Below are 26,009 nucleotides of genomic sequence, written 5' to 3' on the forward strand. Positions count from 1 at the left end.
ACACAAAATGTCTCTACCTTGTGATGACCAGTTCATTCTTTTGTCCTGTTACTTTAATCCCCTTTTGAACATGTGCACTTTTTTCATGCAGCTGCTTCAGTATTCATTAAGTGAGAAAATGTAGCAGAATAAAATGAAACTTCGTGGACTTTGAGCCACAAATTTCTACTGACAGATTTTATTTTTTATATATCTAAGATATTGCTCTTACATTACAACAACCTTAACTGATCTTAATCTTAAAACAAGTGGGCCTAGTTTAGTTTAATTTTTTTCTTAGATTGGTCCTTTTGGTGTCCTTATGCTGCAAGTAAGTATTTCAGCTGAAATATACCCAGTAAAGTCTGAAAAAAAATATTTAAAACTGTATGCTTTACAGATATGAAATATAAGAAAGGATGCAGAGATGAATTTCTTTACTTGTATCAATAATGTGTAGTTATAAATGAGTTCTAAAAAAAAAAACTTCAGAAATTACTCTAATTCATTGTGATATTGAGCAGTACAACATGAAGTCCTGGAATACATATATTTCTATAAAAATATGAAAAATACATTACTTCAAGTAGCAAGTGGCTTTCATTTAATTATACTTCTCACTAATGGATGCAATTAAGCAAGTATAGTAACAAGGAACATTCCACAGTGACAAAGTTTACCTTTCAAATCCAACAGGTATATATGGAATATATATCAGAAGCCAGATCTTACAGTTGTATCTATGGGTATCCCCGTACCGTAAAAAAAATAAAATTTACATTTCTCTGCCCCCAGGTGTATTTCCCCTTTCAGCAGTCATGTATTCAGAATAGTCTAAGGGCAAATAGGCATTTCTAACTGAGTGTGGAGACATAGTCTCAGAAATGGGCAGTCTCCCACAAAAGGAAAAATTGGGTTCTGCAATTCCTGAACACTTTCCTGGAGTCCCTGTGAAGACTCACAGTTTGATTTGAGCACCGTCTGTCTACCTGATTACACAGATTTCAGAACTCCGAGATGCTGAGCCCTCTCAGATCCAAGAGCCCAGTTTTTGCCATTCCCAAAATACCATCTCTCTTTCTGCTTCCTGGGTTGCTTGAAAGCTCAGGATGTGAGGAAGCCAGACAGGCAAGCTGGCTAGAAACCAGGCAGATTATTGATGGTAAAACCGACAATCTTCTGTCAAAACCAAACCAATCGCTGCCAAATGTTTTGATTTGATCTTTTCAGGCACCCTCCAATAGAAAATGAAGATTTTTAAAAAAGCTCTTTTGCTGTCCTTTTCTTGCCCTATTTAGGGATTTTAGAGAATTGAGTCAAAGAATATGCCACATTTTTGTTGAAAATTAAACAAATCAGAGTAGCATGTGCTTTATTGTATTTCAATGCATGCCAAAGATTGGACACTCAAAGCTTCATTATAAAAAGAGAATGTTTTGCCTTGCCCTGTCAGAGTGAACAGTATGCATACTACGAAACTGTGGGTGCCAGAATCTGTTTGAGGAAAGTATCCCCCCAACATACAGGTAAAAGCTAAAAAGTAATCAGGATCATGACTGGAATGCAGATACTCTGAATACGAGGCCAGTGCTTTCTTGGATCACACAGAACGCAGGAGAACAACACAGCACTGAACTGTGGTCAATTAAAGCCATCACACCCTGCTCTTTAGCTTTAAGTCCATGCCTTTACCTTTACCAAGCTTGGTAATTGCACAACTGAGATTTTTCTCTAGATCATTAAGGTGGGATCTGCAAGTCAGCAGATTCTGTAATTTAAAGCTTCTGAATGGACAAAAAGCCCAATTAGATATGGAAAGATGAAGCTGACAGCTAAAAATTATCAGCAAATAAAAATAAAGGTAAGGACTTTACAGAGAGAGAGAACTTTGAGTAATGGGATGAAAATCATTTCTGGACTTGGAAAGCACTGAAGTGAATGAGAAGCCCACGTCCTTCCGACACTCCTCTTTAAACTCATACTAAATTTGTTACCTCAGTTAACAGCTCCTGAAATAACTGGAAAAGATTAGAAAAAAGTCTTCCTATTTAGTTTCATCCGAAAGGAATCTGGGTCACCTGCTCTCAGACTGCTCCATGATGTGAACCCAAACTGTTCACATCGTGGACTGGGGACAATAGGGAGGTTTACTCATACTTCTGGCTGCAAGTTACATGCTAATTGAGATGTACTCTTCCTCTGCCTATCTGGGTCATGCAAAACCCTCATTAATGACACCGAAGCCAGCTTCGGTCACTTTTAAGAGCACTATTAGTTCTTTTAGCAGCAGCAGAACTAATTACTGCTTAAAAGAAGGCAGCGTTCAATGTCTCAGGTTGGTCTTCAGTGTTCAGGACAAGACATTTTATCACTCTTCTGTTCTGAGGTATGTTGAGTATACCTGAGAATTACTGTATTGCAGAATTTTCTTTTTCTCTTTGCCTTTTAGGGTAAAGTAGAAACAAACTTAAAAACCAATCTTCAATCAGTAGAATGAAACAAACTTCCACATTGAATTCTGAAGGCTTGGCAGCCTGTGTTAAGAACGAGGGTGATTTCCAAGGTATCTCAGACCTCCAGACTGCATAGCACAAGTTGTTTAAATATAGCAGAGCAGTCAAGGATTTGACAGCTGGGATCTGCTACATACAGAGAAGGGTATTAATGATGACCAGTGATTCCCAACCTCTGACTTCCACCAAGGTTCAAATTCAGCAGCAGCAAGCACCTCTCACAGATGAAACCACCCTCAGTCAACTAGCTAGTGTTATCTCGCATCTTTGAGGAATGGCACGTACTAGCTTCTGAGGAGTTTCTACCCATACAGCAGAACTCTATTAAGGAGAATAAAAATACAACACTGTTTTCAAAAGATTAATAATTTCTGAAGTAAAACATTCTCCTGGTCATTTCATTCTTTTTGAAGTTTCTTATATGGTAATCAAGTGTTTTATCTGTTTTACTGGAAAAGTATTGATTTTGCTGAATTTACTACAAATTCACACTAATAACTGGACATGGACACGCTGTCCACCTGGACACGGTGCTGGGTCATGTTCAGACAGCTGTCAACCAGCACCTCCAAGTCTTTCTGCTGGGCAACTTTCCAGACACTCCTCCCCAAGCCTATACTGCTGCATGGGGTTGTCACAACCCAACTGCAGGACTCAACACTTACCCTACTTAAAGTCATGCAATTGGACTCAACCCATCCATGTAGCTTATCCAGATCCATCTCCAAAGCCTTCTTTCATGCAGAACAAGAGTCCCACCTAACTTGATATCAGCCACAGACTTATTGAGAGTGCACTTGATCCCTTCATCCAGATCACTGATTAAAACGTTAAACAAAAATGATTCCAATGTTGGTGTAAAATACAAAAATGAAAATCATTCTATGCTGTTTTACTGATCCCATTCAATGTACTATACTTCCAAACTCTGAAACTACAGCACTTTTAGACATTGGCCTTTTTGGAGTAGATACTGCAATCTCTGGTAAATTGAACAGTGTTTGTTGTTTTTGTTTGTTTGTTTTTAAATTTAAACAAAGATCTGAACACCTGTATTCAAAGGTCAAATGTTAACATATGAAAATAAAGCATTATAATTCCCCCAATATATTGAACTTAAATATTTCCCAGATTCTTTGTTTTGATTAGATGGTAGCTTAATGTTCTCATTATGAACCAATACTCACAAGAGGAATGTATGATGAAATGAGACAGATGGCAAATTGTACCAATTAAATGAATGCAACACAGGAAGTTGAAATTGTTATTTAGATACTTAGGTTATAATGCAATATATTTCTTATACTGGTTAGTTTAAAATAGTCATGACCTTATGATAATTGTTTTAGCCAAAAATATTTTTCACCTTCAAACTTGACCAAAGTTTCTGAATTAATATTTGGTACCTATAGTAATGACTCCACTACTTACTGGAGAAGAGACCCAACAGCCCCATATGTGCCCTCATTTTCTAGCTAAATTTGTACCAGATGCAGAGAAAAACTCTAGCTTAGGAAATAATGTCTGGAAGTAAGCCAGATGAGAGGATTAAACTGTAGGCAGGAACTTTTACTAACCCTTAACCTTGAAAGTTCCACCATAAAGTTCTCTTCAAATAAAAGAGCCGTAAATTAACTTAGAAATTACTGTACCTTACATTCTTACATTAAGATTTCGTACCTCTTTATGTAACAGGCCCCAGTGATAAGTATTTCGGAAGTTACTTCCAAAGACAATTTTTTCAGACTGATTTATTTCCTTCTACAATCCTTGAAACCTCAGGGAAAGTATTATTGTTTACTTTTATGATTATATGCTATATTAATTCTTGTCGTCTAAGCAATAGATGATCTTTGAAGGTCCCTTCCAACTGAACTATTCTATTCTATTCTAGTCTAGTCTAGTCTAAAGATACCTCAAGTTATTGTGGAAACAGAGAGACAGGGAAAAGAGAAAAAGATTACACTTACCTGAAAATTCCTGAATTTGAGAATCTTCTACTTCAAACAACAACTCATCATGAATCTGAGCAATTAACCTGAAAAAATTCAGACTTTAGATAACATACACATGAAATTTCTAATAGTGCTTTCAACTCATACCATCAACTAATTTTCAGGTGCACAATGGATACACTAAAGTGAATATAAGCATCTTAAGAAAGTTAAAAAATCATTAATGGAGTTAAAAGGACTGCTGTTCCACATAGGCTGAAAAAATAAAGGCCATGGTCTTAAACCAAAACTGTGCTTGCTAACTTGTAAATGCCATTCAGGGATTTGGTGATGTGACAAGGTATTACTTAAAACTAATGGAAATTGCAGAAAATTGCAAGAAATAAGTCAGGGCTTGTTTTGTTAATATAGCTTGTTTTTCTCAAGCTGAGTTGGAATAAAAGTGCAAGTTAAGTCAATAGCAAGAATACTTGGCTCACTGGTATACCAACAGTAACTCTTAGTATAGTGTTGGCCAGTGACTTGAATCCTTTCCAGGAAATAATCCTTTCATGTAAATGCAAAATAAGACTCCTCATGCTGTAAACAGGCTGAAGAACAAAAATGTAGGCATAAATACACAATCTGATCTGTAGCCTCTGCTATTAGTTGTCTTCATAAGAACAGAGTGTACAACTGAAAGTAACATCTTAAAATCCATGCAACTACATGTACCTGAGATCTTAAGTTTTGTTTTTCTCATTGTCTGTATTAGCTCTATACTGATCGGTCTCTTGCATATGTATTGTGTCTTAATTGTTTAGTGCTTACGGGAATAGCACCCTAAATTGTTGGTTTGGGTGTAAAAATATGATCACAGTGGAAAAAAGAAATGTTTTTAATTGAATCATGTCCAAGGCAGAGTAGACATAATCTAGCACATAAAATCTTTGAGTGCAGTTCTCACATAGAAAGGAAAACTAGTATGTGTCTGATTAGACTGTATTCCTACTAGGTTTATTTTATTACTTATTTAACTGTTACAGCTGAGAGTCTAAGCCATGAAACTGTAACACCCATCTCTGAATTTCTTTACAATTCATATATAAAATTTAAATTAAATATGCCCACTGTGGACTTCTTTTTTTCTTCTTTAATACCTAGCAGTTATTAATTCTGTAGAAATGGCTGAAACATCAACATGGTTACTACTTATAACTTTCACAGCTTTCAGGAAAATAGCCTAAGATAGTTTCACACTGCCTTAAATTATAATGTGACATTGACTAACAGTGTGGTGAGCTCTAATAATAGATCTTAAATTATTAGTCACTTACACCACAGTCAGAAGTAGAGTGAAACAGATTAACATATTTCTAATAGGAAATGGGGACACAGGATACAAAAAGAAATAGATGAAAAGACCAGGATCATCTACAGCAAGAGAATACAATTACATGAAAAGTTCTAATTTCCAATGCAAGTAAATTAATTAAAGCAAGAGATTCCTCATAATCATTAAAGTGACATGCAAAAAGACATAAATCAGACAGAACTGTGGACATTAAAACCTCTGAATATACTGTGAGTCAATTGAATAAGTGAAAATAATTGCATTGATTAAACCAGTGCGATAAAAAATATGATAGACTGGTTATTATTTGTATCAGAGTAGTGTCTCATGACTTCAATCAGAATTAGAGCCCCATTCTCTGAATATGTAGTAAAGAACTATCCTTTCTTTGATGAATTTACAATATAAATCAAATATTTTATCATCAATTTATCAGGATCTAGTAACAGGGGAAGAAGTGGATTTTCTAAAGCACTCAGCATTAGATCAACAGGTCACCTCAATTCCATGCTAGAAGTAAAGCTGAGCTGAGGAAGAGCAGGGTTGGACCAGAGATTAGTGTTTCCTTCAGTGAGTCAGAAAATCTATGGGAGCAATGTGAATTCATCCCAAATTTTCTGTCTGGACAGCACAATAGACTTGACCCAACTCTACTTGTTTATCTACTGAAAGCAGCACAGCTAGTGTCGCTTGATTCTCCATCAGAGCTAAAAGACCCTATTTCTTAGTGCTTCTCATCCTCAGTTATTGACTTGGTTACACTGCCCACAGCTATCTCAGTAACTGCACAAAGCTGCAGAATTACATCTACCCAGTCTTAATTATCCAGTGCTTCATCCGAGGTTCAGGGCAATATTCTGTCTGCTAAACTAGAACCGAACTAGAAGTCAGAATCGCTGGTCTCTTTCTAGCTTTGTTACTCTCCTGCTAAGCAATGCACATTCATTTAAAAAATAGAGATGGTGTCTATCTCAGATGTGTGATCTAACAAATAAGTATTTCTAACATTGAAATTTTAATTAATGCTAAACATGATTTCCCAGCTTGATGCTGAGAAATGGACTAGTATCAACTATTTCCTTCTTAATTTTCATCATACAATTTTTTGATGTTCTCTTTATCTTGTCCCTCTCACATCAACATCACAGGTTATCCTTTGGGAGGTTTATATAGTACAAGGCCATTTGTATTTTTTCTTTTTTGTTAAAGTAGTGAAATTCTCATGTATTACACAGTTCCACAGAACAAAGCACTCAATTTGACATCAATACAGGTGAATAAAAATCAAAGTAATTTTTATGTTTAAAATGCATAGCTTTTACCATTCCAGTGTGTGTACACACCTGTTGCACAACTTAAATGAAAAAGTTTGAAAAAAATACACACTTTTGTATAATAGCTTAACTGAGTGATCACCACTTTGACGGAATATTGAAATAGCAAACTCCTCCCATTATTGCCTGCTAAAAAGTACGGTAAACTGAATTAGAGACTGCAAGCCAAGCAGAGGGGAGCATTTTTATCATTCTGCAGATGACAAGGATGCCTTTGATTTACAAGTTAATATTTTCTCAATTATTTTCACAGTATTCACAATATGCTTAGTACACATCCTTCCTGAAATCATGCTGTGCTACAGAATTTTAGCAAGAAAATATTTTTAATTCTCTTCTACATTCTTCCAGTTTCCCATGAAGCAACAGACACTAAACTCAGATCTTCAGTGTATCCACCCAGTCATCATTACTGTATCATAATCATATAATTGACCCAATATATGACAAAACAAATTAAACTATCATCAAAATATTTTTTTTCATAATGTTCTACTGATGAGACCATATTGCCTCCCTACAGTTTAATTTTTCATAGTACCAAGCCAGTTTGTTTTCTATTATAAGAACAAATAAGGGCTTTGTTTGTTATTTTAAGGCAATATATTCCAGATCTGGACATCTCTGACCAAAAGTACAGAACTGCAAGCTTTTCCATGACTACTTCTAATGTGTTGCCTAAAAATAAGTACACTATTGAACTGACTTCATCAAAACAGCTATTACCTTATTGGTAAGCAATTGTATTTCTTTACCATTAAAGGAAACAACATTTTCTCTAAACTGCAAATGAGACTTCTGTGGTGTGACACACTGCAGATGCTATTGTAGGAATATAGGAATATCATGTTGAAAATGCCAGTGGTAGGACAAGAGAAAAACAAAACAAATAAACAAAAACAAAAAACAAACAAACAAACAAACAAACCCTCTTCCTAGTAGTTTTTCTCAGAAGCTTTTTTTTTTTTTTTTTTTTTTTAAAACAGTTATGTGCAGTGTTTCAGGCCATTACAGTGTGCCAAGAGATGCTCCAACTACTTAATTCATGCTCATCCTATAGCCAAGGGACAAAAGCACTTACTTGTTTTGAGCTGACTTCTTGAAAATCTCATCCCCATGTATTGACTTTGTGGGACTACCACCCCCTAAAACAGCTACCTACATCGGATACCTGAAGTCAGACAAGGAGAATAGCCCTCTGTACATTTTTCTGATACATTTTTGTATTATGAGAAAAATCTTTATTGCTGTTAACAACATTTCCAGGACATAATTTGGTCTAGTTTTCCAGATGGGTCTAAATGAAGATAATAGAAAAAATAAAGTATCAATGAATTCCTACAACCAAATTGTAGGTTAATTTACTCCATAATTTGGAAGCAGGCAATCTGGACCCATCACATAGCAGTTCCAGACCACTTAAAACCCACCTCAATTAAGACAGCTGTCTCTATTTCCATCCCCCTCCAGAGCCCTGAACACTCCCATGGGAGGCCTCACTAATTGCTGGCAGTGTGAAGGAGGAGAATGAGACAGACTACTCCACAGGTGTAAGGCGCTGAGTAGTGGCTTAAAACATATCTTAGAGGAGCTCAAATATTACATTGATGTGGCTGGCTTAAGTGTTTGAATAAAAAATGAATTAAAATGAGGTTTGAAATTGGGTAGGTGGGAAAGCCTTAAGAGGGTCCAATTTTCATGCATAATAAGGAATTAAGGGCACTTTATTATGACTAAGAACAGGGCTAAGGAGCCCAGCAGGGTTAATTTTTTTTAATAATTATTTAATGTTTATTTACTTAAAATAGTTTAAGATCTACCTGTGTCCTGGTGCTTAAAGTTTCCTACAAGTTAGCTCTACATCTTCAGGAAAACATATGTCATGGCACCATCAGGTAGACTGATCTTGAGCTAGAATATTTCAGTGTAAAATTTCCATTAAAAATTACACATTTTATATCTAATTTGAAGGCATGTTGGCAATTAAATCATAACTGGAGAACAGATTTCCTAAAACCAAAGGATTCTCTTTGAAGAACATGCAAAAAATATTCTTTATTTGAAATCCATCATAGCTCTTGTGTCAAAGTAAAAATTTAGCTAAATTTTTACAAATTTCTGTAAATCATTACTTAAGAACATAAAAAAGTTAATAATTAAGCTTTTATACAGCTAGAGTAAAAAAATGTAAAAATGTTAAAAGTTACTTAAAGCACGCTGCTTCAGAAAAGGAGTTAATGATCACTTAGCAGCACAACACACATTAAGACATTCCTTAAAAGAATCAGTCCTTTTCTAGTTGCATAGTTTTCTTATAAAAGCACTGTCCCTGAGCATTAAACTTCATATGATTTTCTGATACAGCAGTATCAGCTTTTATTAACAGAGATTTTTTTTTGGTCATCCTATGTTGTCCCCTTTTTTATAAATTATCATCCAACTAATGAAATTGCCTTTTCATTTTGAATGTGAAATTCCTAAATGCATAATGGGAGCCTATAGAATTGCTCTGCATGACAGTACGTGGTTAAAAACTTCATATACAAAGCTGTATATATATGTGTATATATATATATATATGTATATATATATGTATATACAATAAGTTAAAAAAATCAGAAGAGCACAGAAGATGTTAAGTGGTTAGAAAAAATAATAAAAAGACAAAGATATTTTTAAATCAGATAAATGGGAAAATATGAAAAATGTAAATATAATATCAAATAGAAAGCAATTCATGTTTATTTGTATTTATAATATATATAATTCATATCTATTAAATTCAATTTTTATTAAAAAAATATTAGTTTACAAGGCATTTAATTAAACACCTTGCCAGAAAATGCCAGAGTGCCTGCTCAGGTGACAAACACCTTCATGGCTTTCAAGAATATTTAGAATTCTTGACATACAATTACTCTGAGGAAAGACTTAAATCTCCTGTTTCAGAACCTAGACTCATCCCCACCATAGCAGCAAGATGAGAATTTGCAGACAGACAGCCTATCCCTACTAAAAATCTTACACCTTCCTCCTGAAGCATCTGCTACTGGCCACACTCAGTGATAATGGACCAGATGGAAGTTGGATCCAATTCTCTTAGAAATCTCTATGTTCCCTACAGTAAAAACGTATTATTTTTTCCCTGAAACTACAAATACTACTTGTTATTTAATTGCTGCACAGTTTCCCCACAAAAGTACATGGATTCAAGCTCAAAGAATGCTTATTAAATTGTCATGTAAGTAAGGAACAAAGTTAATTTTGTAACATTTTGTAGATTTTTCAAGTTTCTTTTGAAGCTCCATCAATAAGGATTTCTAATGCAGTAGTATAAGAGCTATAACTTAAAATATATCATGCCTGCATAGGTGTTACCTGAACTGACGTTACAGTACTTCTTTTGGTGTTCTCCTAATGAAGACCAAGACACGTTGATATTCTAGCATTTTAACTACAAAAATTCAGCTAACTTGTGAAATTTGTTTTCTCAGCAGCAACATCATGAAGAGCAGGAAGCTGAGCAGATGGTTAATTAAAGAGAATAGAATTTTCACATGTAACCAAAGTGTTTTAAAACATACCAGTCTAAAGGTGACCTACAAAAAGCTTTTATAAACTAGAAGTATTTAATTGTGTTGAATGACCCACATAAAGGAACACTTCAGTGCCTGCTACATCAAGTATGTCCTTTTTGGCTGTGATATTTAAGCATATTAAATATATTGAGCTCTTCCTATAAAGAAGACTTGTTTTGGTTTACTCTGTATGAAGTGTTCAGGTAACAGTTCACCATCTTGTGGATACATGCAAAATACTTCTGTGAACGTTGAGGAAAGCAATGATTTTGCTAGGTCACAGCACACCTAGAAAGTATCATTTGGCAACTTGGGAAGCAAAGAGTTACATACTGGATGGGGACAGCAGCTACAGAGAGCTCCCACTAATTTCTGGAACAGCCATATGATCTAGGATGTTTCCTTCAGCTGAAACTGAAGCATATGTCTGTGAAACAAAAATCTTACTCTCCTCTCAAGCAGAATCAAAAGCTTTTATCTTTTCCTTGTGATTCTGTTTCTCCACTATCAGTCGAAGGATGACACTCTTGCAAGAGTTAATACTTCAGAGCAGATCTGTGACCATATATTGGGAATAATGGGGGAGAGAACAAGCATTTACTTGAAAATCCTGGATAACAGCTACAGAAAGAACATGAGTAAGAACAGTTCTTTAATTCCTTTAGAAACAGATAGGGGGACGTAAAATGTATGCCCAGAACTAACGAAAACCATCCTACACATAGCAGCAGCACCAACCAGTTCACTGAATGCCTTTGAAGCTCTGATATGATCAAGAAGTCATTTTTACCAGTATGCCCTTTTGAGGAAATGTAACTCAGGGAATTTCCTGAGGAAATGTAACCAGTTAATAAAGTACTAGTGCCTGAATTCCTGTGCACCTTATAAAATGTGTCAAACCTCTTGTGTGTAACTAAAACTGGAGCCATTTCCAGTAAGTGAATCATTTGTGATTTACCACGATTTGTACCAGAAAACAAACAAAACAAAAAGAAAACAAAAACAAAACAAAAAAAGCAGGTCATGTAATACAGAACTTGTTCCTGGGATAGTTTGGGTTCTCTCTTACTAATTTAGCATTTGGGACCAAGAGGTTTGTGTCTTTCCCTCTTATTGACAAGGCTCCTACTTTTCAAATCATTCACTTATACCTGGCCTGGTGCTGAACCTGTCTCTTTAACCAGGCTCTGGACATGCTGAGAAGTAAAGCTGCTTGCTTGTGGCACAGATCCAGTGCTGTAGGAACAATAAATTGGGAAGAAAGCAGAATTGCTGGATTCGAGCCAAATTACTCAATAGTTCTGTAGACGTGTTAAATTTAATTTGCATGTTGTTAGGATATTATCATCTTTAATGGCTAAAAGCTTTCTGAGAAGTCCATACAGTGCCAGATAGACTTTGGGTAATATCAGTCTATCTTCGGCTTACCGAGTGATAATTTTTACAAAAATTGGTGCAGGCAGCAGTTCTTCCTTAAGTTGCCAGCACTGTTCTTCCACGCCAAGTTTCCATGTATCTGCCACTGTAATGATGTTTTAAACATTGAAAATAAGTACGATTGTCAATCAGAGCTCACTGAGTACTCTCATACATTCCACAAATCTTTCTTTAAGCTGCTACTACGTGCCTTGATCTGACTTCAGAAGTTTCTTTGTTATCATCTGCCTGCAGGAAACATTCTGTGGAAGTTCTGTGAATTGCATCAGACAGGTAAAAGCTGGCACTTGAATAATTTATGTCAGCAGCATATTTTCAGTAAGCAACTTGGCCATCATCTGCAGAGCAGCATCTTAACAAAGATCTAGGTAATATGGAAACAGTCTGAAGAAATAATTCTGATTATTCATCAGTACCACACAAAATGCATACATTAACACCGATGCTTGCAGTTAACCCATACTAATACCAGTTTTTTATCACAGCAATTGCATTTAATGCTTCTTTTCCCCATTTCTGTACAATTATTTCCAGAAACTTTTTTTTTTTTTTTTTTTTTTTTTTTTTTTTTTTTAATTATTAGCAGCATAAATTGCTAGGCTGGCATTTGAATTAAAAGGTGGACAAAGACAAAGAGAAAAATGAGACTGCCAGTTGCCAGAGCAGCCACTGATCAGTCACAGTGGAGCATCCTGCTCCTTCACGAGGGCCTCACCGATTCACCTTCTTGAAAGTATAACTTGATTACCTTTCTCTGATTGTCAAACATGATTTTTTATGTGCAAACAATATCTGAAGATGTAATGATACTAGGCATACTAAAATGAAGCTATATACTGTTGAGTCAGAGCTTGCTCACATCAGAACAGTTTACAATATATGGAATACAATGCTGTTGATGGAGACTGTAAACATAACCATAAACTAACATTAAAAACTGCAAGACCTTGTCTAGAGTGCAATTTTATTATTATTATTATTTCTAAATTAGGGAAGACAAAATGTCAAGCATTAGCCACTATTTGGCAATGCCTTATAGGATATACTGTATCCCAGTGTAAATAAAGAGTTCATAAAGCATATATAAATGACATTTCTCTTTGATATGTTGTTCAAAGCAAAAACCCTGATTCTAAAATTAGAAATTCTAATAGGGAAAAAAAAATACTTGCAAGGGGGTAAGATTGAAGAAAAGATAGTAGTGCTCTATCTTTGGAATTAATACGATCCCATGTGATGATAATAGGACACTGATTATATTTATCATTTTGGAAGAGCTACTGTGCATTCCTACTGTTACAACAACAGCACCACTTCCTTTTAACAATGTTTTTCAAAGTGCTTTACAAAGGATGTTAGGATCATTATCTTGACTTTACTGACAAGAAAATCAAGAAACAGACCACTGAAAAAATAACTAGCTGAAAGTCACCTGACAGACAAGTGACTGAGTGGAAACACAAATTTTCAAGTTCCAGTAGCATATTCTACTGACAAGACTGCAGTGATGCTTTCAAATGCCCGAGCCACCTTCTAACCAGGTGAGTGATCACAGAATTTACAAAGGCACTGACTGTGCTTTTCTGACAAGCCTGGCTGAGTACCTACTAAATATTACAGCAAGAAGCCATTCATAACTATTAAAAGGTTCTCCTTTAGCAAAGCCATCCAGTTGTTAGTGGCTGGCAGGAGTTCAAAATTCCAGTTTAAAGCCATCTGTCTCTTTTAATTGACTTTACAGTTTTGGTCTTTCCCAGCTGTGGTACTTAAGATAGGAATAAGAAGCATAGACAGCAATTCTTCTATTATGTCTGGTCTAGCACTTCCCCAACACTTTCACACCACAAGGAAATCTTGTAAAAGTTCAGTACTCCCCCATGTCTGTTGCCTCCTTAGCTTTCTGATGACTCTACGTGTTTAAAAGAAAGAGTTTTGAGAGAGGAATACTCAAGTAAAATTTTCTATTGAGAGAACAAACATCCACAAGCTCTACCAGACAGGGAATTAATCACAAAAAAACTTTGGCTTTCTCAGAATTACAACAGCTAGTTAGTTATTGAACCTGAACATCTGTGTTAGGTAGGGACTGAGGAAGGGAATATATTTTTGCCCTCTCACCACCTCTACTTGCCTCCTCCAATAAAGACTGTTGGCCGACTGTCACAGAAGACAGCTGTTCTGTGGCTAATTTGAAAGTTACACCTGCTAAAGACATTTTCAACCAGACCACAGCTGCCAGATTCAGGCCTCTTCATACAACTCAGGCAGCAGGAAGAGTTACAATAAGCACAGAGAATCTGTCCGCAAATTAACAACACAATATATTATAGTACGTCATCCAAAATTTAACACATAAAGGTATCGTTGTCTGCCTGTATGGAGTATCTCTGCCAAAGAACAATCTTCCATTTCAGATTTAGAGTAGATGGAGATTTATTATTTGTTTTGGTAATTGTTCAGTGGCTTTTTTCTCATAAGGTTGCAAGAACACTGAAGAGCATTACTCAGAACAAGGGTTGTTTTTTTATGGTTAGTTGTTGGTTTTATTTGTTTGTTTGTTGTTTTTCTTTTGCCTTTGGAGTGACTCTATCTTTGAATCCGACACATACAATTTACATTTTTAATTAGAAATTACATTTTGGAACAGTACATCGATCAAATCAGACAGCACTGCTGTGCGTACATGAAACCCACACATAAACACACACTATTTATAGTCTCAGTATATATTCTATAGTTTATCTTACATAACTGTATACACTAGAGCTATGAACAAGTTCAGATACTAAATAACCCCTTTTTCTTTTTTTTTTTTTTTTTTTTTTTTTTTTTAAGAAAAGGAAAGCCATCTACACACAAATTAAAAAATCCTCATTTATTATTTTTTGAGCACTGGTTTCCTGATTCTTGTTTTTTTTTTTTTTTTTTTTTTTTTTTTTTTTTTTTTTTTTTCCCAGCCCATTGAATGTTCAATTGCCATTGTACAATACACTCAAAATACAGGAAGGATATGATCAGTGGGGTCGATTTCAAAGATGCGGAATTACCACTGAAGAACTACCACTGAACTAGATCTGACTGAGCTTAAACGGCCCCGAGGCACTTCATCGCCTTGAGATAGATTTACAGATTCAGGCAGTTAAGCAGAAAGATATAACTCTGAACGTATGAAACCATAGCACAAGTTCTTGCTTGTTTCAAAAGCATACACAATATTTCTGCAGCTGTTTAAAATGCCAGAAACCCATTCAACTATTTTTGTTTTAAAATCACTTTTGCAGTCATTCATTACTAACCTGGCTGTTAAAGTTGGAGAAGTGACAACAGAGGTAAAAATCTCAACCATAGCCATTTTACAAAGATCAGCTGCAGATCCTATGAAACAAAGTGGCCTGGTTTTAATGTAAAGCATGCAAAATGAAAAAGTTATCCTTAGAACTATGGCATGGGAATGAAACACATCTGAAGGTTATGAATTACAAGAATTTTCAAAACTAACAGATTCAGTTGACATAGTATGTAAAACAGATCAAAAGATTAATAAAAAAATAATAGTTGCATGTTAATTAAAACAGAAAATAATAATATTAAAATATATGCTAACTAAGGGTGAATTTAACACTCATGGACATGAGTTGAGAACTTCTTTCTATATAAAAAAAATTATACTTCTATATAAAAAAAAAGTCTGAAATCATCTAACTAAATAAATTTTAATTGGATTTAAAATTTACCTATAAATCAATTAAAATTTAATGTCATAAAAGATTAGAACATTGTTTCAGGGACACATTTTCATTTGGTAACTTAATTTATGCTTTTTCATATCTCCATGGGTTTGTAATGTATATTCATTACATTACAGTGTTAAGAGCAGTGGTGTATAAACAGTGTCATGTTATATAATGGATTCTGCATTTCTAGGGATCAAGAAACGGAATGATACCCCAGGCCTGCAGTTTAGTGAAAGGGTCTGTTTTGAACCATGCAACAGGGTTTTAATGCATTTTTATATAAAGAATTATCAGATGAAATACAGAAACAGTCCTTTAACTAAGGACTGGAAACAGTAAGTCTCCTTTCTCCATTAGATATCTTAAATGTACCAAACCATATGCATGCTTTTTTTTGCACCCCCTAACTCAGTGAATCTTGAATTCTTTCTTCCAAATTGTCCAAGTTCCAAAGGTAAAGACTAGCAAGGTTAGGCAAATTGCACGGGTACTCTCCTGGGACCTAAGTGAGTATCTAAGAGATTGAGGAGATCATTATCTCTCAATGACCCAAGAGGGGAAAGACTTCACCTCTTCTTTATTCATGGCTTTCTGTGACAAACTGCCTCCTCTGAGTCCCATACTGAGACTCCACCTTGATGACTTTGCCACAGTTGTGTAATAGTTTAACTGCTATAGAACATCTTAGGAAAAGTATTTTGATTAAATTTTTCTGACCAGTTCTGTAGTCCTTTTTGAAAATATCCCTTGATGTTAAAACAATAAAATAAAATAATAGACTAGATACTTGTGGATATAGTCCCATTATTTCAGTGTATTTGGAACTTGCCAACAGCAAGATCCCAGAGTGAAATTCTTCCAAATAAATGTGATGGTTTCTGTGATAAATATCTTAATAAAATACATGTTTTTCTCTATTCAGCCAGCTAGATCTGAAACATAACTGATGAATAATATGCTGTACGTTGGTAAAGACTATTGTACTGGAATCTTCAATAAGAGAAAAAACACTAAGAATGAACTGTGGCAAATATTGTAGTAAGTTGAAGTTGTAACTCTGTATGAGAGTATGTTCCTCTCAATATTGTGACGCAAACGTCTTCTGCTATTAGTTTCTGCTACTATATGCAAAATGCAAACTGCTTACATTAATTAATTATTATATATAAATATAAAACATGTTATATGCAGTTTACTACGCTAACAATGTAAAAAAATGTTTTAGCATAATTTTGGAAGTTTTTACAGTCTTTAAATACTATCTCACAGCTGAAAAGCTGCAATTAAAAATTATTCTAGTCTAGAAGGAAATTTTAAATAATGTTTAGGAATACAGAATATGTTAAAGTTTTTTATATGTGTTTCACCTTATCTTCCAATATTACATATTTTGAATAATTGACACAGTATTTTTCATCAGATTTGTCTTCCAGAATGATTTGAGCTAACAATGAAATATGTTAATCTTCTTCATGCATGTCTTGATACATACAAGTGAGAATTTTGTAGACAGCCCTGTGGCAGCTTTGCCTCAGCTCCAGGCTCTTTGGACAGATGGACACAAGAAAGTCCTGCTCAGAGGGCCGTGTAGCTTTATTAATGCTACGCTGTACACTCAGCAGGACTTGCTCTATTAGCTCAAGCACTGTGCCTTCAGCTCGAGAGGGCTGCCGGCCAATTGGATGGAAACCCAGGTAAGCTGAACACAAGTCTCCAGAGAAGATTGTGTGGGCATTCCCATATTTACAAAGGCGCAAGCCTTTGCTGCAGATTTTATGACGATGTATTAAAATCCTGCATTTGAGAGCCTAATACAGCAAGACAGCTATCACTTGAACAAAAATTTTACTCACGCAACAGGGCATTAGAATTCTAGATCTATGCATGTTCTTGCAGAGGTTGTACTTAAATTCAGTTACTAATTATAAGGAGTGTCAAACACGACATAATTACTTAAGTCATTTTTAAAATGAAACATTAACGTGAATAATATTTGGAGAGGAAGAAAGAAAAATCAAATGATCCTTTCAAAAGGAAAATTCAAATCATTCTATAAAAAGCACACCCTCACCATATTTAGAAAGCAGTTTTTACTTGCCTGTAAATAGTACATGTCCAATATAACTTAACGAAAACCCTGTCTGCATCTTCCAGTTAAAGAAATAATACTTCCAAAGGATTGTTTGGTAGGAGGGATTTCTGCTCTGGACTGCCAGCTCAGTTTTTTTTCTTTAGGTAGCTAAATTCTTTACAATACTGGGCCCCACACAACTTAAACTGAGTATGTTAATACATCATTAACTAATAGTTGAGCATTTTTATGCTGCTTTTTACATTTTCCAACATGGCAAATTTCCCATGTTGTTCTGTGAAAAAATGCCTTTATTCTCACCCTTCATAGAATTATTTTCAAATGATCTTTACAAAGAATGATTTGGATTTCAAAACAATAATATATGTTCTTGTAATACTGTATATTTCTTAAACTAAAGCTATCTAACAAAATAAAAGCTAGAAATTGCAAGCAGCAAAATCACATAAAACCTTTTGGTGTAACAAACTATCAAAGAAACCAGAAAGGAAAATGTTATAAGACAACAATACATCTGAAGCCCTGAAATATATATTATCTCCATACATAATTTGTATCTATTCCTATATTTAACTACCACAGAGAACTTGACTGTATTAGAACATTGTGTTTTGTGATACTGTTTACTCTCTATTTCCAAGGAAGCTAGAATACTTAAACTTCTCTTTTATAACAAAACTCATGCCCCTCAGTAGTAGCCTACTAAATAATTCATTCTTTTGAGATTATCAGAGCTGTCTGCTAGAGTTAAATGTAGATAGGTAAGTAAATAAGTAGGTACGTAGGTGTTTTGTTTTTTGTTTTTTTTTACCTTGAACGACAAAATTGACAGCCTGCCTCTCTGCTTGAGTGCGTAGTTTATAATCCTGTGCATTGATATTAACCAGTGGTCTTTTACGCCCCATAATGGAAACCACATAACCTGGTAGGATTTAAGTAGAAATCCGTATTAGAGCAATTAAACTTCAAACATTCTTTTTGAAGATAATACAGATTTTTGGAATTATGCACTGTTTGAGACAATTCAGTATTTTTCCTTCTGAAAATAGTCATAGCTTATTGTATTGTTGGTCTCAGAATTATTTTACTCAGAGAATTGGTACATGTTATGCAAGAAAAAATTGTGTTCATTAAAGCTGTATTTCATTAGGAATGTCTGCTGATATACTGATAGAAGAGCAAACTCTCTCTGTGGGAGATGAAACTATAAATACCTAGCAGAATTAGCTATCTATTAGCAGCCATAATTAGAGCTTTCCATGAAATAAATAGATTACATGGGAATAGCAAAAATATAAAAAAAATAAAATCAATTTGTGCAGCAATTAAATCATTAATGAATCTTTCCCAGAATTACCAAATAGTTTTGGGGGAAAAAAAAAGTTATTTTTTTTTTCCTAAATACAATAGTTTCATGTCCCTTCTACAGTCAAACTTCTTTAACTCTCATTTGTTTTTGTTTTTTATCATTAAACAAAACACATGAAAACAGAGATAAATATTTATTTTAGGCCTGACAATGTTGTATTTTGCCAAAATAGCTGCTAGCACTTGTGAGAAGCTGAGAGATGAAGAGAGATCCAATGATCCTCTTGTCCATATAGCACATATAAAGCCTTATCTTAGCTTTTATTCCTCGCCCCCCCCCAAAAAAAAAAAAAAAAAAAAAAAAAAAAAGTACAACAAGTGAAAAATTAAGTAAGAAAAGTGAAGCCACCCATGTTAAAAATACATCTTCATACAATCTTTTCTTCTGAGTGTCTTGACTTGATGAGTCATCACTAGATACCATGGAAGTTCAGACTGAATGCAGAGTTTCATCTTGTCTGATGTATCTCAGATATGCAAGCAGAGTAAGAAAACCTCTCCAAACACAAAGGTCTGACTTTACCGTGGACAGCACACACCCAGTACTAAGCACAGGGAATGAAGATTCGGGTCACGAGTGGTGTTCCCCAGGGGTTGGTGTTGGGACCCATCCTCTTTAATATCTGTAATGATTTGGATGAGGTAATTGAGTGCACCCTCAGTAAGTTTGCAGATGACACCATGGTGGGGGGAAGTGTCAATCTGCTGGAGGGTAGGAAGGCCCTGCAGAGGGACCTGGGCAGGATGGGTCAATGGGCAGAGGCCAATGAGACGAGGTTCAGCGTGGCTAAGTGCTGGGTCCTCCACTAGATGATCCCGGAGGTATTTTCCAACCTTAATGATTCTAAGATGGTTCTGCTGAATTCCTGTTCTGCTGAATTTCCAGAAGTGCTGACACTAAAAGTACAATTTTTGGAACAAGGAACTGAACTATCTGGAGGTTGGGATATTCTCTGGTGAATCACTCTTCTCAATTTAACTAAGATTTTCCTTGAAGAACAGGAAGAAGATGGAATTCTTCGAGCATTGGACTCTCAATGAAAAATAGATTTATTGTAATAACCCTACTCCTAAATGGCGTGCTTCTGATACATGAAATATCAGACATTCATAACATGCAAATAACATTAGGTGGGCAGATGCTATTAACCTCTGAACTGCAGATAAGTAAAAAGATTTATAATGAGCTCTGTAGGTTAGAAGTTTCTTTCTGGTGAGAATCTGAGGTGGATTAATAAGAAAAATGTTAAACAATGTTTATCTGCTGCAATTTTTTTGAGCTTGTACAACTGAAAAAGGTTATAGTTCTACCATTAATAGTTAAAACAATGTTTGAAAGTTGGGAGTGAATGGAGGAGTCAGTACTATTTAGACTAGTATGTGCCGAGTTTTAATGACAATCAAGGTTGTTAGTTATGACACACTTGTCCACTAAACACACAAAACATCATTTTACACACAATTTTGGTTACAGAAACTTGTTTACTCAAAAGAGAAGAAAGTTATGTTATTTTAAATAGATCAAAGCAATATGTAATAAACTGGTAATATTTTACTGGTTATATTATGTTGGGCTTAATTAAAGTGAAGCTACCGAAAACCTATTTTTTCTTTAGGAATATTAATGAATAAAGAAATGTAATTTCATGACACAAAGACAGTTCGTTCTTCCAGTAGGCTTTTAAGCTCTACAAAGTAGAGAAAATGAATACCAACATTTTCATGACCAGAAAGTCAGAATCAGTTATATGGTTCTATCATGACACTCACCTGTTCAACGATGGGTAATAATAAATTGCAAATTTACTGTTTATTTCTACAAAATATCTTAGTACAGTATGCTGTACTAGGAAACAAAATAAATTAATTCTGACAGTTCTACTAATAATTCTACTAATAATTCTGCTATTTTTCTTCTAAAGTAAATATTTCAAGCAGCTATACTTTCTCCAAATTACTGCACTCTTAGGATTCACTAAATATCAATGAATATATAGACTAACAACAAATCTGATGCAAGAAGAGTTTGCAGCTGTTGTCTCCAAGAATTACTCTGCGCACATCTGTCATAATATATACCACCTGAATTTCAAGAATATAAATTCTGACTGATGCAAAAAAAAAAAAAAAAAGTGTTAAAAATTGTCTCTGTAAATTTTTTTGTTTCTTTGATTGTTTTTGTCTAAATGCCTGAACTTCTATGGTCCAGCAGCCATATGGCATATTTATTAAGTGAAAGATTCCTTATGGTTTATTTGTGTTAGAATACGTTATACGTTAAAATGATGCAGTGTAACTTTATGTTAAATAGAGTTCACTCTGTGAACAAGCATCTTAATCTTTTAGCATCTTTCTGAGATAAGTCAGACATATTTAACCAGTTTGTCTTAGGGTTGAAAGAGAAAAACCTGATTCACCAGGAAATGATATTCTATATTTTCTCCTGTATATTCACCTGTAACTATCTGACTTTTGGTTGAGCTGAATCTCTGTCTACATCATTGTAATACAGTGCTGATCAATAAATAAAAGTATGCGTGTGGGCTTTGGATTACCTTTTGTTCGGCATTGTTCAATGGTTTTCTTTGTAAATTCATGTACTTTCTTGTATTTTTGCATAAAACTCTCTATAAAGTGACTGGCTTGAAGAGGAGTAATTCCCAGGCATTCAGCAAGACGTTCTTTACCTGGTGCATAGAAAAGCAGAACAGAAATCCACTACACACTGTTACATTCACAATTAGTGGAATTAGTAAAGGTACATATCTCTATGAAAGAGAATGGATCTGATATACTATAGTAATATTTAAACAATGCAAATGTTTAACTTTGAGCTTGAATGTTTCACTGAAGTTAGTGGATTAAGAATACACTTAAGAAGAAGTATATAAAAAGTACATAATTAGGAAATTCCTAGTTATAATTTATACCTATATTGCAGTTGACATCTATTTTGTTCACATAACTTCTGTTGAAGTATCATCAACACTAGGTAAGTGTTGAAATGCGCAAAATTTTGAGGAGCAGATGAAGAACTTGAAAACAATTTTAAATAAACATAAATGTGAATGAAGATCTAAAAAAAGGGATGGAGATGCAGCTGGTTTAGTTTAGCTAGAAGTTTTGGATATGGTGTACAAATCACGGAAAAAAATAATGGCTGAAGCAATCAGACCAAGTGGCTTGATTTGAAAATGATAGTTAGGAGTGTGAGTCCCACATATTTCAGAGTCTTAGGCTCCTCAATTTCTGTAAAAAACAGAGTCCAAGTTGTGAGATGAAAGGGTTGGAAAAAGACATCCAGAATCAAAAAGTCTGTCAGCAGAGACAGAAAGGAATAATACTTTTTGGATAGGACATAAATGCACGATATATATTACATTATATCTAAGAGCACCTATAAGATAAGATAGAAAATCAAACAAGCAAACAAACAAAAGGTAGGACAGTTTTCCAGAGTGTGAAAACATAATATAGGAGCTACAGTTTAAAGACATTTATAAACCAAATAGTTCCAGTAAAAATAAAACATACATCAACATTAGTCATAAGAGGTTTAAAAGACAGATATATTTGTCAGCTGCACAGCAACACAAAGCAGCACTGTGTCTGCAAATAACAAGCTGAGAGGCGATATCTCAAGGCACTAAAAGCATGGAATAGTTATTGTCACAGTAATACCGTCAAGAAGAATTATCTAGCGTTTTTGAAAGAGAAAGGATTTCAGCCACCTAAATGCCATCACTGTCAGTTTGATGTGCATTTCAGAACAATCCTGTACCATTTTGTTCTCTGTCATGCCAGGATCTCCACTGAGCTCCAGAAACACTAGTCTGGACAAGGTACTAAAATAAGAAATTCACATCTAGGATGACTCTTAGCCTTGAGGCCTGTGCATTTGTTTGACATCTAAGTAATTTTTTTTTTACTTCTTTGGTCAGAAAATGACAAATCTATCTGTCAATGCACATATTGTTAATAGCTAGAAGACTGCTGTGGCTGCCTTAGAGAACTGCAACATCCATATGAAAGCCTGCTCTAAGGAAGCTGCTTTGGCAGGGGGGTCAGACCCGATGATCTCTTGAGGCCCGTTCCAACCCCTACAATTCTGTGATTCTGTGATATGTTGCAATATCCACATTATCCTTCTAAAGAACTACTGCTATACAGAACAAAGCATTACATAAAATAGTCAGAAAATTAAGCCACAGTATCAATAAGGAAGTCTGAAAAGTTCCAGGGAGATGCAGTTTCTGGGAAGCAAAAAAAAAGAGGACTGTACAACTATGTAAGATCACATTTCACGATGCAGGAGCACAGACCATGCTAAGCAGCTCCCAGGAGCGGACTAAAGCTTCCTTGAGACTTCCCCTTAAATTATGTGTGCCAGGGGAATTGGTAGCAACAGCCTGTGAGTTTTAGTGTTCTCCATTCTGTAATATCTTTCAAAACTGAAAATAGCACTATTTGCTTTTTTTTTTGGTTTTCATTTAAACACTTTGACATTCCTCTGTGTTCTGTATAATTCAGGACTTGAACATAGTGCCAGAACTAATTTTTTCTTTTACGGAAGTTTAAATTGTATTTTCTGCAGCTTTACAGAGTGATTGAGGCATAAGCAGATGAATATAACTGCTCAAAATTAAGCAAAAAGTTTGTAATACTGTTATCCATCTCTCTATCTGGTATATTTTTTAAAGTACTGACTCCTAGACATAGAGAGATTCTTTCTTTATTATACTGTTTTCTATCCTCCAAGATTATGGAAAAGACCTTGAAAATATAAACCAAGTGTAACTTAAAGCTAAGAAAACATTAAAAAATATTACTATTTACTACATGAAAGTAAGCATAATACAGGCAAGCTCCTCCAGAGGTCCCTTCTAACCTCAACATTTTGTGATTCTATAAACATGCTTTGACACAACATCTGAATTCCTCTAATTTCACTGCAGTTACTCTCATCTCCATGCACATACTGACAGAATGCAGTTTCCTAAAAGTTATACTAATTTTAGATAAAGACAAATGCTTCAATTGCATCAGCAACAAATAAATCACAAAATCAGAGTAATATTTGTGTATGTCAATGTAGCTATATTACCTGGATAATTTTGATACAGAGTAGATTATTTAATAATACTTGATATAAATAACAATATAATACAAAATTTTATTCCTTTTCCTGAATTCAGCACACTTGCATAAATTACATATAAGGTAGGAATATACTGTAGCTGTTTATTTTGTAAGATGCTTACCTGCTCCATAAACTACTGAGTAAACTACACGCTTTGCTTGCTCTCTATCAGCTTGTTTCACTTCTTCACTTGGAATCCCCTTCCTAAATGAACAAAAAAAATAATATATTTTCAGTTAAAACTAATTTAAATTTTTATCCCCACAGGAAATGCAACTTCTTTAAAAATTTTGGGTGATAGTCTATAGTAAATGAAGCTCCTTAATCTTCATCTTGTCCTTTCCTTTGCTTTTAAATCAAATCCTTGGCTAGGAAAAGTCCTACTATTTTACTATTAGTTCTTTGGGGTGAAAAGTCTCCAGTGCTGACCCATGAGAAAAGTTAAATCTCCCCAGCAACAGCATTTCTTCAAGACATAAAGTGTATTGAGACTCTGAACATAAGTCTGACCTAAAGCTAATTTAAACAAAGGTTGTATATCAAAAATAACGATTGATATACATGTAAGCATGTACCAAATCACTTACATGTCTTACAGAGCTCCACAATAGAGATACTTCAAAAAACAGCAGCACTAGCTGTTTCTTAACTGGAGAGCGTAGCTAGTTTACTGGCAGCAAAGCATTGCCCTTTCCACTCCCCATTCACTCACCAATTGATGTAAGCAGTCCTATGAAAGGGTTCGTGGATTTAGTAATTTGCAAATTAAAAGCTAGACCTCTGCAATGATCAAGTTTATGCCACCTATGCATTTTCTTATCTAAGTGTAGATTCAGAAAGAATAGTAAATTACTGACAACTGACAACATTGATGAATATTGATAATTGGTTTAAATAGGAGTGCATTGAGGGCAATCTAATCTGATCACACTCTGAAAAGAAATACCTACACAAACTGTCATTGGAACTTAGAGATTTACTGCTGGCAGAGATACCTGATTCACAAGACACAGCTTGCAAATAAGTTTCCTCATGAGTATGTTCATGATTATGTGATTGCATTTTAAAATTCTGTTTGGTATGCTTTGTCATGAAAGCTTTCTGTTATGAAAGATGCTTTATCATGGAAGTTTGTCTGACAAGCTTTGAAAAAAAGTTGTATTTCTGTATATCTTCTTAGAGTCTTTCACCATTATTTCACCATGATATTCAAACACCTAGAAAATCAACAGAGCCACAAATTTGCGCTTGGTTGGCCCATACACTGATTTTAGCCTAGCCTATGAAAAGTGCTGGTATAATTAGGCTCTGAAGGATGAACAGGTAGGCCTTGGGTGCAATCAGTGTTAAGTGTCCTTACAGAAATACAGATTTTTTTGAAGATGAAAAATAAAATTGAACACGATTTAAAACCTTCCTTGGGCAAATAGTCTTCAGTTTTGTAAAAGTTCACATTGTGACTTCGAGCAGTATAATTGCTTCAAAGATAAAAAAGACTTTTCTCTGTTCATTTTTAGGCTGAGACACAAAGAGCTAGATAATCTGA

At 34.8% G+C, this 26,009-nt stretch overlaps 1 protein-coding gene across 10 annotated transcripts in view; it reads right to left on the reverse strand.

Annotated features, from left to right (window-relative positions):
• Positions 1-26,009, reverse strand: part of POLN (DNA polymerase nu) — a 103,083-nt gene that overhangs the window by 6,772 nt on the left and 70,302 nt on the right. For 8 of the 10 annotated variants that reach the window (XM_084518007.1, XM_084518009.1, XM_084518008.1 and 5 more), the window contains 5 exons: positions 24,585-24,667; positions 21,879-22,010; positions 18,767-18,877; positions 15,426-15,504; positions 4,463-4,530 (listed from right to left, as the gene is read on the reverse strand). In XM_084518007.1, the coding sequence (XP_084374133.1) occupies positions 4,463-4,530; positions 15,426-15,504; positions 18,767-18,877; positions 21,879-22,010; positions 24,585-24,667 (473 nt within the window). The remainder of the gene's footprint in view (positions 1-4,462; positions 4,531-15,425; positions 15,505-18,766; positions 18,878-21,878; positions 22,011-24,584; positions 24,668-26,009) is intronic. The other 2 variants (XR_014692623.1, XM_084518011.1) reach the window with 2 other exon arrangements.

Source organism: Aythya ferina (genome assembly GCF_964211825.1).
Source record: "Aythya ferina genome assembly, chromosome: 4".
NCBI classification, from domain to species: domain Eukaryota; kingdom Metazoa; phylum Chordata; class Aves; order Anseriformes; family Anatidae; genus Aythya; species Aythya ferina.